General features: G+C 37.0%; 2 protein-coding genes across 2 annotated transcripts; both read left to right on the forward strand.

Moving 5' to 3' along the window:
* The first annotated feature begins 9,896 nt into the window (after positions 1-9,896).
* Positions 9,897-12,381, forward strand: LOC122529962. Its single transcript, XM_043656529.1, has 4 exons — positions 9,897-10,005; positions 10,622-10,675; positions 10,747-10,806; positions 12,168-12,381. Exons 1-4 carry the CDS (start codon positions 9,989-9,991, stop codon positions 12,271-12,273), a joined length of 237 nt encoding a protein of 78 aa, XP_043512464.1. The 5' UTR covers positions 9,897-9,988; the 3' UTR covers positions 12,274-12,381.
* Positions 12,382-12,587: 206 nt separating this feature from the next.
* On the forward strand, positions 12,588-17,799 carry LOC122529963. Its single transcript, XM_043656530.1, has 5 exons — positions 12,588-12,680; positions 12,926-13,032; positions 13,155-13,176; positions 13,914-14,107; positions 17,577-17,799. Exons 1-5 carry the CDS (start codon positions 12,664-12,666, stop codon positions 17,717-17,719), a joined length of 483 nt encoding a protein of 160 aa, XP_043512465.1. The 5' UTR covers positions 12,588-12,663; the 3' UTR covers positions 17,720-17,799.
* Positions 17,800-18,787: the final 988 nt, after the last annotated feature.

Raw genomic sequence — 18,787 nt, forward strand, 5'->3', positions numbered from 1 at the left:
TTTTTTTAATTATTAAAAACGAACGAAAGGAAAACCAGCTTCATCGCTGTTTTCATAATGACTCATATGCTGGCTTGTTATCGATAAGAAAGACACACGTAGCGCTACGTGTCCCGCAGATGGTCAAGAAATTATTATAGATACGGAAAAAATCGAAACGGAAGTTCTGGTGATATCGCTGTGTCGGATCGTAAAGCTGTTTCGTGGAAAGAACGGAATTAGGAGAAAAGAGGAATTTATCCCCGGTCAAAACTGAGCGTGATGTTCGATCCGGCGGAGAGTCGGGGATGGTGGCGTTACCTGGCGCCCTTCCAACAATGTGTTCGCACTTTTTACCTCGCGATAAATTCGCGTGCCGCGCCCGGCCACGCCAATTGCCTGACGTTTTCTCGATACGGCCGCGATATACGATACATATTTACCTGCTTACTCGCGTGTCTTACTCATTCATTCTTCCTCGTTAATCCAATCTAATGCGAGGCACGTACGTTTCATTAATCTTATCTAAATTCCTCGTTGCCTTTTTTTTTTTTTTTTCTCAAATCTGGACTTCCCCTCCCGTTTGATTTGCTTCTGCAAACCGTGTCTCGACTCTCTGCGAACTAGATATTTATGCAAAGCTCTACTTTTAAGGAGACAGAGATAAAATAGAAGACGCCTGAGGATCTAAGATATCCGACAGAAGGAAAAAATTTGCAGCAGCAGAGTTGTATAAATTCGACCCGGTCAAAACTATCCACTGTTCAAAAGTCGAAAGATGTTCGCCGTAACTTTCTCCTGTTTTTTTTTTTTTTTTTTTTTTATACGAAAATCACGATCTGGTGAGTTTCACGCAGACATTGACGTCACAAAATTTTCGAAAACTTTGGCTGGCCCCTTTTCTTTCGATGACGTTCCCTGCGGATCGATCGACTACGCATCTGTTCCAGAATTCAAGTCGGAGCATTGGGCCAATTAAATGGATTCATCCGAATATCCCCGCTACTCTTTCGTCGTACGAAGGAGCTATTCTAAACAAGATTCTCAAGAGACGAGTATACAACTAGAAATATTTCTTTCTCAATGTTAAATTTCTTCGCGATCAACTTACTTTTGAATATTCTTGCGAAGAAACGCGCGAGAAAGCGAACTGATTTATTTTTGACTGTATTTACATCTGAATGTACCTAGGATTTCTTTAAGATTCACACGATATCTCGTCGCGTGCGAGATCGTGAGCCACAGAGCATACCGATTCGCACGTTCGAATGCACGCTTCGTGCGTTTTCCAAATTCACACGCGACACAGATGAAATTTTTTCACTCTAAACGCACGCAATGCAACTCGTTTGTTCTAGTTAACGGAAACTTACTTGCCTGCAAAACTGCAGCTGGAGAATTACGGGCATTTCCCTTGTTCATTACAGTTTTTGTCCCATGACACACAGATTTTCTTGTATTTCTCTTTGCAAGCTCCTTGCCATCTACGTTACCGGTTTGTCGAAAATGTTTTATAACTTTCGAAATTATGTGACATGACGGACAAACACGATGTGGAAACTTCTTCGCGTATAGCCGCGTAGTTTTTTGCAAACAACGCTGACTTTCACCGTACGTGAGAACGATGTCCACTTTTTCTTGAATCGTACAACACATTCTGCCGGCTATACGAAGCTCTGGATCAGAACTAAAGAAAGACGAAGGCTGAGGAATCCGCTGCGTTATCGCTTGTAACATGAGTTAATGTTTACGGCTGTACATGAATATCAATATATATATATTCGTCACTAGATGACTCATAATACCGCTTAAAGGAATTCCAATCTACGTTCAGACGCAAATATTTCAAAAATAAATGATCGGAATGGTGTTGTTTCACAGGTTGTTGAATTAATTTTTTCACGCTCTGCAGGAATGTCTAAAAATAAATATAGGATAATTATAAAAAGATTAACGATGACCTTGACATCTCGCGGACAAATGATCATTGAAAGAAGAAAATTTTTTTAAAATAATGCACCATTAATTACAATTAAAACAGAAGGTTTTTTTGTGCAATAAAAGACAACGTAGATATTTACATGATCCCATTTAGTTGATCCACTCTGTATACATATGCATGTGCATATGTTTAAAGCTAACTAGGATTTGTATCGTTACGTAACTAGATAGAGACCCGTGAAAGTGCTTGAATATTTGCCATAGAAAACTTTCATGAATATACATGCGCATTACGTGAATTATACGATACCTTTTGAAATCTCAATAGCGATCTAATGAGACTGGAATATCATGATCGTATTGGGAAAATTCGGTACCAATTTGAAAATGTAATATAGAAATTACGATATATATTCATGTGCCAGCATTCGCTATAAATATACCGTTACATGAGCGTAATCTTCCGAATATCTCGAAGATTTATATGCACTTTGCACGCCAATTTTTTTCTGCACGTAGATCTGTGGCGTGGTGAAAATAAAAAATAAAAAAGTAAAAAAAATGATACGAGTGGTTCGACCTAGTTCTGTTTGATCACAGCTAATTACTGTAAGGTTTCTGTTGACTAATTAAATATGGTGAAAAGGTAAGAGATGTGGGCTGACGGCGGGCAAAGTTGTTGAGAAAGGATGAATCGGAGATTTTCTCCAGAACAAATATTCTTATTCTATCATGCTGACTCTGAATACGGATCAGGTTCCGGATTTTAAATTGAAAGTCTTGATACATGTACAGTATAAATGATGCTATTAAACGGTATAATTAGCATTAAACATTATCCTACGAAACATTCGGGTTTATTGATACACTTATGGCGGGAATTACTTGATTTTGATTGTTTAACAAAAATATTAATGTGAAAATTATTGAACAACTACATATAGCAAAATATTTCCATATAAATCATTATAATTTAAATGAAATAAATAGATTTCTGGCAGTTGTATTTTTGTCCAAATAAAAATCAATAATATTAATTTTAATAGAAATCAATAATATTAATATTAATTTTGTCAAGAATATCCGTATGTTTGAAGCACTTGTAAAAAGAAAGTCTGAAATTAGTCATATTGACTGTTAAGTAATATAGTAATAGTTAAAGTAAATTTTTATCATGACAGTTTTAATAAATAATACATGTTTCTTACGTGGAACTATAATTTTAAACCATCCCATAGGGAGAGTGTTGCATAATTAATTGTTCAAATATTTTTGCGAACATCGCCAAATTCAGAATAAATATTTCGTAACTTCTATATACATTTTCGGCTTTGTTCTCAATTTTGTAATTGTGATAGGCTGCGTCTTGTTAGGGTGCTAATGAAATTTCAATATATCTCGTATCGACGAGCATAATGCGTTACATCAAGAGTTTTCCACACAACAGTTTCGAATTTGCACGTTGCAAATTTTTCTCTTCTTTTTCTTTTCAATCGCTTGGCGACTTATTTAGAATTTAATTCTGATTGAGTAGGGATCCGACTTTTCGCATATTTCTCGCCACGAAATTTCATCCCGGTCGCGAGCATTTCGTTAATTAATCGGCGGGACAAACGCGGCCTCGCCTGCCCGACCACCGATTCTTGCAATGAATTTCAATTTTCCAATGATGCGCATATTATGCATTTGTCAATTTCGATTGCCCGCGGTGGAAGTACATCATGATGTATCTACACCGATGACGCGTGTTTAATCAAACCTCGGTGGAAACCTGTTCGATTATCGGTTACGTTTGAGCCGACGTCGAATCATTCGACGTGAAACGAAACGAAACGCCCATCCTACGTGTCATTCCTATGATTGTAAACATTTCCCAGCGACTGGCGTTTGACTTCAAATATTTATCAGTGCAAAAATAATTGACACTTCGATTGCACATTTGGCAAAACGAGAGATAAGAGAGATCGGAGTCAGATAACTATTGTATTTTTTTTTTATTGCTTATATAGAAACGAAAGATAGTATTTTAGCGAAGTCACATATTTTGGAAGCAAAAATAATTCTATTGATATCTTTGGTTTGAAATTAAAAACTAATTTGCGATTACATTGGACATTTGATCCGACCATTTGATAAAATGGTGATAGATAACTATATTGTTTTTATTTCTTATATATAAAAGAAAGATAGTATTTTAGCGAAGTCACATATTTTGGAAACAAAAATAATTCTATTGCTATCTTTGGTTTGAAATTAAAAACTAATTTGCGATTAAATTGGACATTTGACTCGACCATTTGATAAAATAGTGATAGATAACTATATTGTTTTTATTTCCTATATATAAAAGAAAGATAGTATTTTAGCGAAGCCACATATTTTGGAAACAAAAATAATTCTACTGCTATCTTCGGTTTGAAATTAAAAACTAATTTGCGATTAAATTGGACATTTGACTCGACCATTTGATAAAATAGTGATAACTATATTGTTTTTATATCTTATATAGAAAAGAAAGATAGTGTTTTAGCGAAGCCACATATTTTGGAAACAAAAATAATTCTATTGCTATCTTCGGTTTGAAATTAAAAACTAATTTGCGATTAAATTGGACATATGACCCGACTAGATAAAATGGGATAAGATGGTTCTACTGATTTAATGAATACAAGCCAACTCTTCAATATTTGGTGCAAGATTCATGCTAGCAGTTTAAGTTCCTGGAATATCTTAATGAAACATTAGCATAAAGTTGCCGCAATACAAAATTACATTAAAGAATAACTGTAAAATATATAAATTATAAAGCGAATGAGTCATTCATAGTTATGATAAAATGAAAAGTGCATCTAATTGTAAGTTACATTACTGATAATAATGTTAGAATAATACTGATAACAGCATCAGAATAATATTGAAAAAAATTGAATATCCTTTATACTATTATGTGATATTCTTTCTGCCGTGAAAAAAACATACTTTTTTATTTGGGTTACGTTGAAATCGAATTACAAGTTCCATCGACACGAATTTGCTGACACCAGTGTTGACCGACAACAGTTTGCCCAATCAGTGAATTTGCGTCGGTGATTTCAATGTAACCCCTTTTATTTAAATTTCTATTCACTAATTTACAATGTCAAACTCTCATAAATTAACACGCGTCAAATCGTGATTTTGTTAGAAAATCTTTCTTCTGTTTCGTTTACTTTCGTCGTGTCAAACTGCATATACAGGATGTTTCCGAAATCGTGATACAATCGGCCAGGACGTGACGTCTACATTTAAACACAAGTCGAACAAAGAAAGAATAAAATTTTCCCCCATGACGCCTCGTTCTCGAGAAAATTTTATCAGGTACTCTCGAATTTCCGTCTAGAGTTGAAAATTAAATTTTCAAACTTGAAACATTTTCTCGAACAAACAAAGACAAACTTTTCCAAAATCAAAGAATTTGTTCTTTCTTTTCGACTTGTTCTTTTTACGTAGAATCACCTGCTTGGTCGGTTGTGCTACGATTTCAGAAACACCCTGTGTAACTGACTCACATTCGCAGATGGCGTACCAAGGAAAATCAACCAGTGTCACCAGCAGAAACAAAAAAAAAAAAAAAAAAAAAAAAAAAAAAAAAAGAAAAAAAAAAAANAAAAAAGAAAAAACAACATTGACCATCCAGAGGACTGACGCGCCGATAGAGAATTAAAAAAAAAAAAAAGAAAAAAGAACAAAGAGAAAAATAGGGATAGAAAAGCAAAGTTTCTGTCTTCAATTACCGATCGCGCAGATTATTTTAGTTGGCGGAGCTTCGACGTGTCTTCGTAGATAATTCAAAGATCGCCGGGGAAAATGAAAGGGGGAGGGGGACAATGAAATTCTCCCCATTGTACGGGGAAGTTTCTCAATCTCGCTGGACGCGACTGCCCTTTTATCACGCCGGTAATTAACTGCCTAACAATTTTTCTCGGCTACAACGCTCAATTTAAACTTTATTAATGAAGGGGGCCACGCCTCATTAAGCCGCCGCCTCTTAATGACGAACGACCTAGCCTAATCTTAGAGATTACCGCGATTACCGCGTTTACTTCATTTGCGCGACTAGAGGCTCCCGAAATTTCTCGAATAGTTCGTCTTGTTAGATCGTGATCCGGTGGTGACCTGGCGACGCGACCGATCATGCAACGTTCGCCATTCTTTCCCTCCGGAGAGAAATCTTAGCGTGTTGTTAAAACAAACTCTCCAAAGAGGACCGGTGAATTTATTTACCAGGGACAAATCGATGCGAGTAGCACTCGAATCGAACGTTGAAAGCAAAGTTTACCCGCCTCGCTTTCTAATTGCTGAGATAAATTCGCTGTCACGGCTCGTTCGACAAACTGATGTTAATTTGTCCGATTTACGAGCCGAGGAAGTGGAAGGAAGGTTGTGTGTGTAACATTTTTGCATCAGCAGCTTCGAACAGTAATTTTCAACGTTTTTTTTTCGAGAATTCAGCGGAAAATTCTAAGGATTGCACGGTTACTTTTGTTTGAGAATTCCTCGAACTCTTCATCTCGCAGTTTCTGGTACGTAAGTTCTTAGCTTTTCTTTCCTTTCCTCTTTCTTTTTGTGTTTCGTCTCCTTTTAATCCATTTGTTGCTTTCTTTTTATACATATCTCTCTTCTATTCCTTTCTTCCTTTTTCATCATTTTGTCCACTTGCCTTTCCTTTCCTTTCCTTCTTCGTCCTTTTTCTTTCACCGCTCTTTTGCCATTTGTCATCTTTAAATTTAAAGAATACGCGAGCAAAACACAGTTTCAGAGCAACAATGGCTCGTGTTTGAAACATGAAGTAAGTACTGGACATTAAAGACAAAACAATAAATTAACAATGCACACTAAATTAACTGAATGTGTCAATAGTTAAAAAACACTTCTCTCTTTCTCCCCCCCCCCTCTTTTTTTCAATCTCCAGCGATAAATATAAGGTGTCCAATTGTTAATCCATGAATGCAATTGTCTTCGTGCATTTATTTGCATTTATTTGTTTCACGCATAGATTTTATAAAATTGAAGTTAATATATCTCCTGAACTATTATTATTTCTTGACGTACATAAATTAATACATTCTTTTACAGGAAATGGCCTGCTGCATCGATCGACATAAAAATTACGCGACTTTAAAAAAATAATTTCCTTTTAGGCGTTTACCTTTGAAACGAGCTACACTAAATTTGAAACACTTTTCGAATACAGAACAGTTATGATAATTGCATTTACAGATGTTGTAAAAATCTAAAGGCACACTAGTTAGTAACTATTTGCTGATGCATAGACAAAACTTTGATAAAAAAAACTTGGTCCGTGAAATCAACGCTCGCAAATTGTTCAATGCCGGTGAAAATAAGGTAATAAACGTAACAACGAAATTCTCAGGTTCGTTGAACGATGCACATAAATTCCGTGCCCTCCCTGTTCGTTCGGCCTCTGCAAATCATTGAAAATATAATTGCCATTTTTGTCGAGCTCGTAATTCCACCCGGTGCCACTCACGCCCTGCTATTCCGCGTGTTTCATTTCATCCGTTGTAAACGTTTCGCTTCACTTTGTCGATATCGTAACATTTTGCATCTCTCGCCCGGTTATATTCCAACTAGAAAATAATAAATATACAAGGGTTATAACAAATATACAAGGCTTGTATATTCGCGTGCATGTACGAGTGATCGACAAGCGAATTAAATCCCGTTCTGTTTCTTTCTTTCTTTCTTTTTTTTTTTTAATACTACGAAAATTAGACTTTCGCTTTAATATCGACGAATCAACAGAATGTAATTTTACTTCAGGAAATAAAAAAGCGAGAAAATACTAGTTGCGATAAATCAAAAGAAATGCTAACGTCCCTTTAGAATAGAACAAAATGATAGTAAGATTACGAACAATCAAGTGCCATTATTTACTTACGATGCAAAGATTGACTCCTATTAACGTAACGAACCTTTATTAACGTAAAGCTTACCTATCTTTTATTAGCCTAAAATATAAAACAAATATTTCTAAAAATACTGTCTCTATAACAAACTCGTTCTTTTACAATTTTCGACTCGTCCATTCGTCAGTTTGGGCTCGCATCTGCTCTTCGTTTGTATTCTACGTTCTCGAACGACACAAACTCGTAAATTAATTTTCCCACGGATTTTTCGAAGTCACGTTCTCGGGCGGATGTTCACGTAACATTCGATTTCTTCGCACGGAAAGATCCTCACCGGTTCGTGGAGAGCAATTTAATAGTAGATTCGACCAGAGTGGTTCACGCTGAACGATTCAACCTTGTGACCTGGTTCTCAGGGATGAAAGTCGTGGCAGTCAGCTGTTCGAAAATGTTCATATCGGGCTATATAAGGCTGGCCCTGGGTTTAGCAGCCAAACGTTCCCTAAATCACCTATGTTTATGTAACATATTCTCCCCCTCACCTTGATTGTACTCGTAGAATATGTGGCGCGGTACAGTTATCCGAATCACCTAATATTTCGAAATTCAATCTTTGAATTTTGCGTGAAATAATGGCACTAGTACGTTACGAGACACTGTTAGCATTTTGATACAATATGGCCACGAAGAAGTATCATGCACTCTGATCAAGCGAGAGAGAATGGTTTATATAAACCTGTAGTTGGGCTGTTTCATTCAGCGAAGAACTAGTATAAAAATACATCAATAGTAAATGATGATAATTACAACTGAAATCACTAAAGTTGAAGAAATTTCCTCTTCTCTGAGAATTAGAAATTACGCTTTTATAGAAAATCATGGTCACTAGCTTGTCAATATACGCGAAAATATTATATATTATATAAATACCATATTACGTTTATTATTATATATTATATTATATTATGTTATTATATATTACATTATATTATATTATATTATATTATATTATTATATATTATATTATATTATATCAAATTTTTATTTAAAACAGTGCAGAGTTTATGATTTTTTTTTACAGAATATTTCGTAAAATATAACTTTCTTGTTTTATGAGGCAATAAAAATATAAAACAAACTGTTTTCACTGAAACGCAAAAATTTCAGTGGCTACGAAAATTTCTCGAAAAATTTATTCTAAAACTCATGTATCCAAAGAATAACGTATAGAAACAGTATAAAGAATGTTTGTAACTTTTACAAATTTTCAAAATTAAATTATAAAATTGTGTTAGACAAGCTAGTTCGTGCCGCTCGCACAACGAGTCTAAATGTGAACACGCAGAAAATAATAATTTGCTCAAAAATAGTGGACAATCGAATGTTGACAACAACGAGAGAAATTGCTTGCATTAGTTCTTAGCTCAGCTAACTCGCTCTATTGAGAAAGTTCGGCTTGGCACACTGTGTATAAGGCGCAGAATACACTCGTGCACCGCAGCACTCTCGAAAACTACTTCAGCAACCGGCTGGTGTATGGATAGAACCGTCCCGATAATACCGAAAATATTGACTTCCAGCGAAAATTGATTCAAATACGGCGTTGCACGGTTCAACGACAACCCTGGCCGCCATTCAATACTTCCCCACTTTTTTCTTTTTTCTTTCTTTCAGTGTTTGCATTTTTTAGGACCCCGAAAAAAAAAAAAAAAAAATACCGGTCATCGATTTCTGTATAAAATTCGGGAAAAATAAATTCTCCATCTGAGTGATTGATAATAAAATATCGCCGCTCAAATGCGATTGCCTCTCTTGCTCTCTCAAAAGGTAACTAATTCCCGTAAAACGCGTGCCGTGTATTTGCTTGGCAATAACGTGACCTCGCTACGCGACTATTTTAATTGATTGCCGGAGGTCTTCCTTTGGTATTCATGGCACTCGAGAGAATTCGCGAACGAAATCGAGCGGCTGCCAATTGGCGTAAAGGCTGCCAACAGAGGAGAGAGAGAGAGGAAAAAAAAACGAATAGGATGAATCACGACAGTGCTTTTGTTCGTGTGCGCCAGTTCCGGTTGAACTTCCTCCCGCAAACCTTCAAAATTCACGGTTTAGTCCCACAAATTCTCATCCCTCCTCAACAAAACCGGCCGGAATTCATCATGTGCGATCATTGCGCGTAAGTCTCGCGGTATTGTAATTGACCGATAATTGAGAAACTATCGGATTATTTCCTAAATGTCGTCTCTTCGTCAAATTGGTAATTGCTGACACGTAATAATTAGTCAGAAATGATTAGCAGTTAATTAGCAGATAACGTAATTATTAATTGGACGAGTTATAATTACGAAGGTAATTGGTGGCAAGTTTTTATAAAGAATTTATAACTCTTTTTGGTGACAAATATTTTGGCAACAGCGACACTTTCCTTAAAATAATTCAGGTATATTTTCCCAATTTGCACGTTGAAATCAATCGATTGATATTTATACGCGAGTTGACTGCGCGCGTAACTAAATATCGCGGCGGAAAATCCAATCCAACAGGAAACCTCAAAGCAAACAATGGAATATTTCGCGCCAACGTTTTATTCATTCTGTAAGACAACAGTTCAACAATTACCAAATCAAATGATGTACACAACCCTAGAAACTACGCCGAGACTAGACCGAGATGCTGTTAAATTTTCACTTTTTGAAGCTACGCGTACAAACACGACGTTACTTACGAAATGATCCAAACGCAGACGATTCCGGGAGACAAGAAAATACAGCTGCTGTTTCTCGTTTTTACAGGAAAGTTACGAGCCAGAAAGGATATGCCGGACAAGTGACGTGCAAATGCGACCAGTGAGTATAGTTTTTATGATTTTTCGATGTCTCGAAAGTTGCTATAAACTCTGCCCGTGTTATGTCCGCAGCGGTGAGAAGAGGAATAACGAACTGAAGGAAAAGGACTTTGGTGGATGCTGCTCGAGGAAGTATGATCCTTGTGTTTTCTTCGAACATCATTAATTTTTTACAAATTCGTATTCCTCTTTTTTCTAAACTTCGAATTTTTTTTAAATATGCTTTCCAATTGTTTTCTAGAAATACGAACTTGCATAAACATCTACCGTCCGTAGCTGTTTATATGTTACAAATGTCAGCTGTTTGAGATTCGTTCAGAAGGCCGAGGCCGATTGAAATAATTACATGATAGTAACAGAAATAACAATAACATAGCAATATTAATCAGCGACAATAACGACAATAACATTAACTTTAAAAAAACAGAGGAAACTCAAACGTCACGATTATTTACATTATTTACATTTCTCCCGTCGTTTAACACGTTGAATATTAATGTTGACACCGATATCGTTTATATTATTTCACTTTTAAGATATCGAGTATCAATTGCCGAGACGTTGAATATCGATATTAATTTACGAGACGTCGAGTATCAATTTAGTATCCCCAGCCTGCTAGAATCGATCTAATCAGTCCAATTCCATAAGTCACTGCATATTATAATTATCAGTATCTTCGATATTTCACGACGCTTCTGATACCTGTATGGCCGCCAGCGCGAGAGAAACGAAAGACGAGGCAGCAGATATTATAATGCACGCGTTAGAGAACGAAATAGAATAGATTCGGAAAAGATATAGCGAGATTTAGGAGAGCGGATAAAAAGAGAGAGAGAGAGAGAGAGAGAGAGAGAGAGAGCAGGTGGTTTAAAATGGACACTTTAGTCGTGCGTTTTAATCGAATTACCCGACTGAATGTGCAGAGAGAGAAAGACAATCGGCGGATGTTGCGGAGCTAAATGCTGCGCCGGAACGAAGGAGGAAGGAGGGTGTTGTACCGCAGATGTACCAAAGGAGAAATCATGCTGCCAAGAAAACTAACCGAGTTGCCTCCTGAGGAAGCCTTTTAAGAACGCTGGCTTCGCAGGGGACCAGGCCAACCCCGGTAAACATCACAAGAGTTAAGCGGCGAGCACAGGCGGCCATATAGGGACACAGGCGGTTATTTAATAGTTCCAACGGGGAACCGTCGAATTTACGCGGCGATCGGCGCGTAAATTTCTCTTCTTTTTTTCTTTTTTCCTTTTTTTTTTTCTTTCCCGTCGGATATACGACAGAACTATTTCGCATCAGAAAGATACACCGTGTATAAATTTCCTCTTTCCGATAAATAGAAGAACATGTGCGTGTGCGTCGGTAAACGAAGGAATGAAGGAGGAGGAGGGGGAGGGGGGGGGAATCACTGGCATTAGAATTAGGACATCGTTGACTTTAAGGGGGAAATTCTACGATTCCCAGGGAAATAGGATGCAAATTGATGTCGTTTTCAGAGCGAGAGAGGCAGCCGGTGGCTGTTGCATGTCCGGCTGTTGCAAGGATAAAGGGAAGCAGAAGGATCCGGATGCCCCCTCGAAATGCTGCGCCGATAGGAAATAATATTCCCCTATAGACACGTATAAATAGAAGAATTCTGCATCGCCATACCATGACCAATGTAATATCGACGTCTCGATAATAAACGATTCTTTGACTGCCCACGTGTGTGTTTGTATCGCGTGTTGTACGTGTCCGTCCGCCGTTCCATTCGATGAAAGCTGTGCACGTAAGCAGATAGCGGGGAAATTGCACGTAATAAAATATCGTAGAACGTGGAAGAATATGTAAAATATATTCGGAGTCGTTTAGCAGATGAAATGTATTTCTGAAGTTGGTCGCGTTTCCGTTTCGTGAGTACAGAAGTACGAAATTTGCACAAACATTCGCAATCTACGCGCGAACGTCGAATTTATCAACAGATTTCAGATAACCTCTAAATTTTCAAGTATCATGTGCGATCACTGCAGGTATCTCTCTTTCTTTCATAGATCATTGTTTGAGACTTGTTAGAAGAAAATATTCAGTTTCAACAAGTTGAAAGTTGTTGACACGTCTCGAAAATGTCTCCTGGTCGAGGGAGCAATTTTTAGAATTTCAAAAATTTTAGCATTCATTTCTAGATGATATTTTAGACAAAAATTACGATACATTACTCGTTTGGAAGTACGACGACGTAATACTGCTTCATCGTAAATCATTTACACGGTTTTAGAACTTTCAAACCGTTGCTAGAGGCGGCGAATACTACGAGATACTTTGAGAAGGACAGACCTACAGTCAGCAGCGTGATATCACCAAGGAATAACGTAACACCTCCGCAATTGTGAGATCAATTCCCCTTATAATTGAAAAGCTTCTGACAAAAATGAACCTTGCCCTAATGTTTAAAAAACGAAAGAATAGTATCGTTAATTCGTTAGTTATCAATTTTATCACATTATGCAATTCCAAAGTTCCTAAACTGTTTTCAAGCAACGTTAGAATATTTGAAGTATTATAAACTCGTAGTATATAATCTCTCGTCACATTATACAATTCTGTTCCTAAAATACAACTTAATATTTTTCAAGCCATATTAAAACATTTTGAGTTTCTTACATTATAAACTTATAATACATAATAGTGTGGTATATAATCTCTCATTACCATTCTGTTCCTAAAATATAGTCTAATATATTTCAAATTATATTAAAACATTTGAAGTCACAAACTTCTAGTATATAATCACTTACGAGTATAATGGCTAGATATTCTAAATTAAAAGTCTCAAAATTTCGATTTTCCAATAGGACAGGATTATCACAACATTTAACCATTATTTACTGCCTTCGATGTGTCTTTCCATGAAAAATATAAATCCTTCGCCCCATTGACAAAGATTCTCTCCGTAGAACCGTTTAATTTTCGCGATAAATCGCCTCGTAGATCATTTTTCACAACATCGGCTCTCCGCCGCTCTGCGTCTCTCACGTCTCTTTCTAACACAATGCGCTACCTATATATACATAATCTGCCGCGGGAAAAAAAAAAAAAAAAAAAAAGAAAAAGAAAAATCTAAAACTTTGACGAGGGTCGCGTTTTTTGTTACGAGAATCACCGCGATTCTTCCAAAATTTTCTCGCAGAGAGACAGTTTTCCATACCGAGCGATAACGTTCCCACGTGGCGAACAGATAACGAAGCGTTTATTATTTGCGGCAGGAGGTCCAACGTCAGCGACGGGGCTTGCTGCTCCTGGAGACAGACCTGCTGCGACGGAGCGTGTTGCAGCCGTATTGGAAACTGCTGTTCCACCGGATCAGGATCTCTGTATCAACCGTCTGGAAGACCGGTGCCCACTTATGGCTACGGTTATGACCAGCCGGCGATGTCGAGTTACTCCGCCGGAATGACCGGTAAGCGTCGTAACGTTTGCAACAAATTTCAGCAAGTTGGACGGCTTTAACGCTTCTAACGTTTTCTCACACCGGCGAGAGAATCGTCTCGACGAAAGTGCCCCTAATTGAGCAGTTTGTCGTTTTCGGCAACGATCTTCCCGGGGCTGGTTAAGTTCGCAGTTAGACCCGGGGGAAAAATCAGAGAAGCTTCCTCTCTTTCTCTCTTTTAGAAACGTGTTGGTTTTAGAGGGATCAAAGACTTACGATTAAAAAATGTCTGCAATTCTCAAAGGACGTGCGAGCTGAAGCATGAAGCCAGGAGTCTTCGAGGGAGAAGTGGATTTTCTAGGTCGCTGCTAGGGATGGGACCAATATGTACTTAGGAATCCCAATTGAGCCAGATATCTAAGTTTCGTGGGGTTTCACGGGTTTTGAATATTAATTGAAAGTAGAAACGTTTTAATAGGTGTGCTTAATGCTTTAATGAATGAATGTAGCTTAGTGACTTCGTAGTGTCGAGTTCAATGTGTACATTTTATTGTACATGTATAATGTATAATGTATAATTCCAATATATAAAATATAACATACATTATATATGTAATGCACAATATACATATGTTATATAATAATATATAATATATTAAATATGACCAGTATGTAAAATATAACATATAATATGTATTATAATATATAATATATTATATTATATATGTAATATATACATATTTTAGTTCATTTAATATTATATAATAACATTATATATATATAACACAAATATTTTATCAAGTTCAATACATACGTATGATGTACACATTGAACTTCAGGATTGATATACATATAATACTACTCGAAAGTAAATATATTTCAACGAGTATACCTACAATGTTTTTCGTTTCATACAAGCTTCGTCTCAAACTTTAAAATGAAAGTCATCAGTTGCTCTTCAACATTGTCAAGTTAATAAATACAACGCATATTTTGTTCAAATGCGAACAACAAATAAAAAAAAAGAAAAGAAATGAAAGTTCGTGATATTCCATCAAATTTCGGTTCAGGAACTCGCGAGACACTCGATCCCATCCGTAGCCGCCACCTCGAACACACATTTTCGTTCTATCTCCTTTACAATTAAAATCAACTCTGGAAATTTCCTAGCCCGAGTCGAAGGCTCTCTCGGAATCTTTTGTATTCCCGTGAAAAGCTCGAGGCCTGTATTAAGTTTCTCCTTGTCGTCGTAACCATAACACCAAATCACCGGAAAGGGAGGAATGAATTTCGCGGAGCAGGCTCGGCACCGTGCCGACAACACGCCGATTGCCAGCTTGTTAATTTAAACGAGTTTTTGAACAACCTGTTCGCACGTTAACATAACAGGATTACACGAATTATCGCGGAAAGGCTAATTCGTGGCAAAACCTTGAAGCAAGCGGAATCAATTTATGCAAAAGGTGAATCGATCGAGCTAACCGATAGCTAGCTGATCGAGTCGTTCATCGATTGGCCACTTGTTTCGTCGCATTAACGATCGATCAGAAAGTTGGCTCGAGAGCCGTGTGTTCAGTTCTCGGTTTGTTTTATTCGCAACTACGTATCAAACGATCCGGTTTGTGGCGATGTTAGAGCTTTCGCGTGTAATCTTTCCGCAGCGAAATACACTCGAGTGAATAAATTTTAATTCAAACTCACGTCGAGTTTGTAGGTTTATCTGGCTTTAATCTGTAAAGCGATTCGTATAAAACGGATAATAAGTGATATACGAGCTGTACGAAAGCCACATTGGCCAATCCTACAAATTGGAAAATGAAGGTGAATCGAACGACGAGCGTTAGGTATTGGCTCTGGTCGCGAATGTCACGCGACTTGCACAAATTGGACGTTCCAACGTGTCCGTGCATATCGAGAGCAGTTGGGAACGCAGTAACAGAGGCGAGAAAATTTCGAGCGGACCGTTGGAACGTTAAGAGACGGATCAAAGTTCAGAGAATCAAAATGTAAATGAAGATTTAGAATCATTAGAGTCAGAGGTAGCTTTGCACTCGTAGTCGCGTCGTTTGAATGAGAGACTGTAGACAAGCCGAAAGACAATTATACGAGTGAAATGTTGAACACGTTAAAGTCAAAAGTCAAAAGTGCAAGAGCCAAAGTCAAAAGTCAAGAGTTGCATAGAATTGTCGGAGGATATGCGAACTGCAATTTTACACAAAGCGTCTGTTTATATGCGTTTTGTCTATTGCAACGACGCGGAGTTTTCGTGACAGTATAGCAAACATCGGATTACGACTATGAATAATGGTGTAGTAATGCTCGCACAAATCACGTCCAGTGTCAGTCATTCCAGATTTAAATTATTGTTGTTTCCTTCCCGTCTCTATATAAAAATGCGCACGATACGTGCACTTGCAGTTTATTAATTCCTCGAGAGTGAAAATTGCAACATGTTAACGCAATGTATTATTTGCATTTGTTTCTAAATCAATTAGCACAATTGAATTCTATTTCACAACGTCGCGTCGATTAAAGAGAAATTTCTTCGTTCACGTCAACAATATGTGAATTATTTTGCAAGCATTGTGTATTATTTCGTTACTTTTAATTCTTAATTGGCTCTGGAACTATGGAGGATTAAAGTATAAAACTTGTATCAGAGAAGTTCGAGTGAAAATGTCAATGTAGTAAAGAACAGAAGCTGTTGAGTTATGTATTTAAAAAATTCAAAAATTCGTTGAAATTTATAAATTGGAAAGAAAAATACGAATTGATCATTTTTTGATAGTTCAAACATGGTAGTTCAAACATTAGTCTTGCTGTTACTTTTTCATATTTCTATCTCTTTAGATACCTTTTTTTTTTTTTTTTTTGAAAACATTATTCATAGCATGAGTGTGCAAGAGTTAATAAAATTATGTTAAATATCTGAAGATTAATACATTCATTAAAATATAAGAATATAAAAATAGAGTATTACGAATATAATGAAATATACATTTAAATATGATGAAGTATGACGATGAAATATAAGAATGAAGTATAATGAATATAATGAACTGTATTTGATATTTAATGAATATGTTCCAATTTATTAACACTAGAACAACCAAACCGATCTCAGATTTTCTAATTTAAGTTTAGGCTACGTTAGGTTTCAGAATTGTTTAAAAGATATCGGTATTCAAATTAATAATTGATCTCTATTTAGACAAAACCATATTTGTAAAGATCTGATTAAAATTTATTTGAATTATCATCAATCGAATCGTTTGCAGAATATTTTGATACGTATCTAGCGTTTAAAGCATAACGATATAACAAGATATAAGAACATAGGAATGAATATAACAAATATACGTATATTTCATTGTATTTACCGAAGTGTAATATTCATTTTGGATCATATAGTCGCAAGGGCAGCGACTGTAATTAATAAGTGAAAAATCTGCCTGAAACCCAACATGCTTACGGCAGTCTGAACAATTTTTCTCATCAGGCGCCACGATGCCAGACAGAGTGCCGTGCACCATGCGCGAGAAGAAGCTACCCATGTGTTTCGGTGGCGATTGCCAAGATTCCATCGAGCGTGCAGACAAACCGGACGAGGGCGAGCTGTCGCCGAGGCAGTCGGAGCGCTAGAGAAATCCTGACTTGAGCATGCACGGCCTCGTTTCATCGACAGGATAAAACCTCCGAAAGTGACAAGCGACATTGTTAAGGCCCCGTGGTAAAATCCTCCGGCAACGATTACTATTTCTTTCTGGAAACACGCGAGACTTCCTTTTTGGCTGGCATACTTCGGAAGTACTTTCGAAATAAAATTCCACCCTCCCAGGGGGGATAAAATAAAATAAATTCACTCTGTTCTCCATTGTTTCGCCGGCAGCAAGCGAAAACACGGTCGAACGGTTATTACAAAGAGCGAGCGAAGATTATCTTCGCAGGAGGCAAAGGGCAAAGCGTGATTAGAAGCGGCGAACAATATTATTTCTGGTAACTTTGTTTCCTCTGCTCAATCGTTTCGTGCCTCGTTCGTAAATTTCTTCCCATCAGTTCGACTCGAGGGAAGACAATTTACGAACACTCGTTTATCACGAAATCATCAGAAATGTACATTTGCCTTTGATAATTTTTCATTTTTGAACGAGCAAGAACAAGATTCTCTTCCTTTGAAATTGATATACCTTTTCCTGCAACGAAATACATATTTCTTGGATAAGATCTCGTTGATTTTTTGATACTCGATTTTTTCACTCTCTTTTCTTTTAAATTCAACGTTCATGAAATTTACGCGAATCGATCGTACGAGTACAACGTTCGTTTTTGGATGCTTTTGTGACCAGGAGAATCGTGCCAGCGTAGCTGGTATTTCGAATGCCCAGGATTAAAAATGTATTAACGTAGACCGGTGTCTGAGAAACATTCGCTATAAAGAATCTAATGGAACGCTAACGAGGAAACGTTTCGATATTCCTCGATGTGTTTCGTAAATTTCTTCGTCGGTGATGTTCCAACCAAGTAAATAGCCGCATAAAGGTTAAAGGTGACATAAAATGATTGTAGTAGCTGTCGTAAAGCAGTGGCTGCTTGATAGTTGTACCAGTGGCTGTGAACATGGATTAACGAAGCAAGTAATTTGTCTTTCTTGCACCCTTTCTCTTTCTACGCCATCGGCTAATAGTTTGGGTATACTTTCTGTGTGTGAGA

The sequence above is a fragment of the Frieseomelitta varia genome, unplaced genomic scaffold (assembly GCF_011392965.1).
Source record: "Frieseomelitta varia isolate USP_RPSP 00005682 unplaced genomic scaffold, Fvar_1.2 scaffold_317, whole genome shotgun sequence".
Classification (NCBI taxonomy): Eukaryota; Metazoa; Arthropoda; class Insecta; order Hymenoptera; family Apidae; genus Frieseomelitta; species Frieseomelitta varia.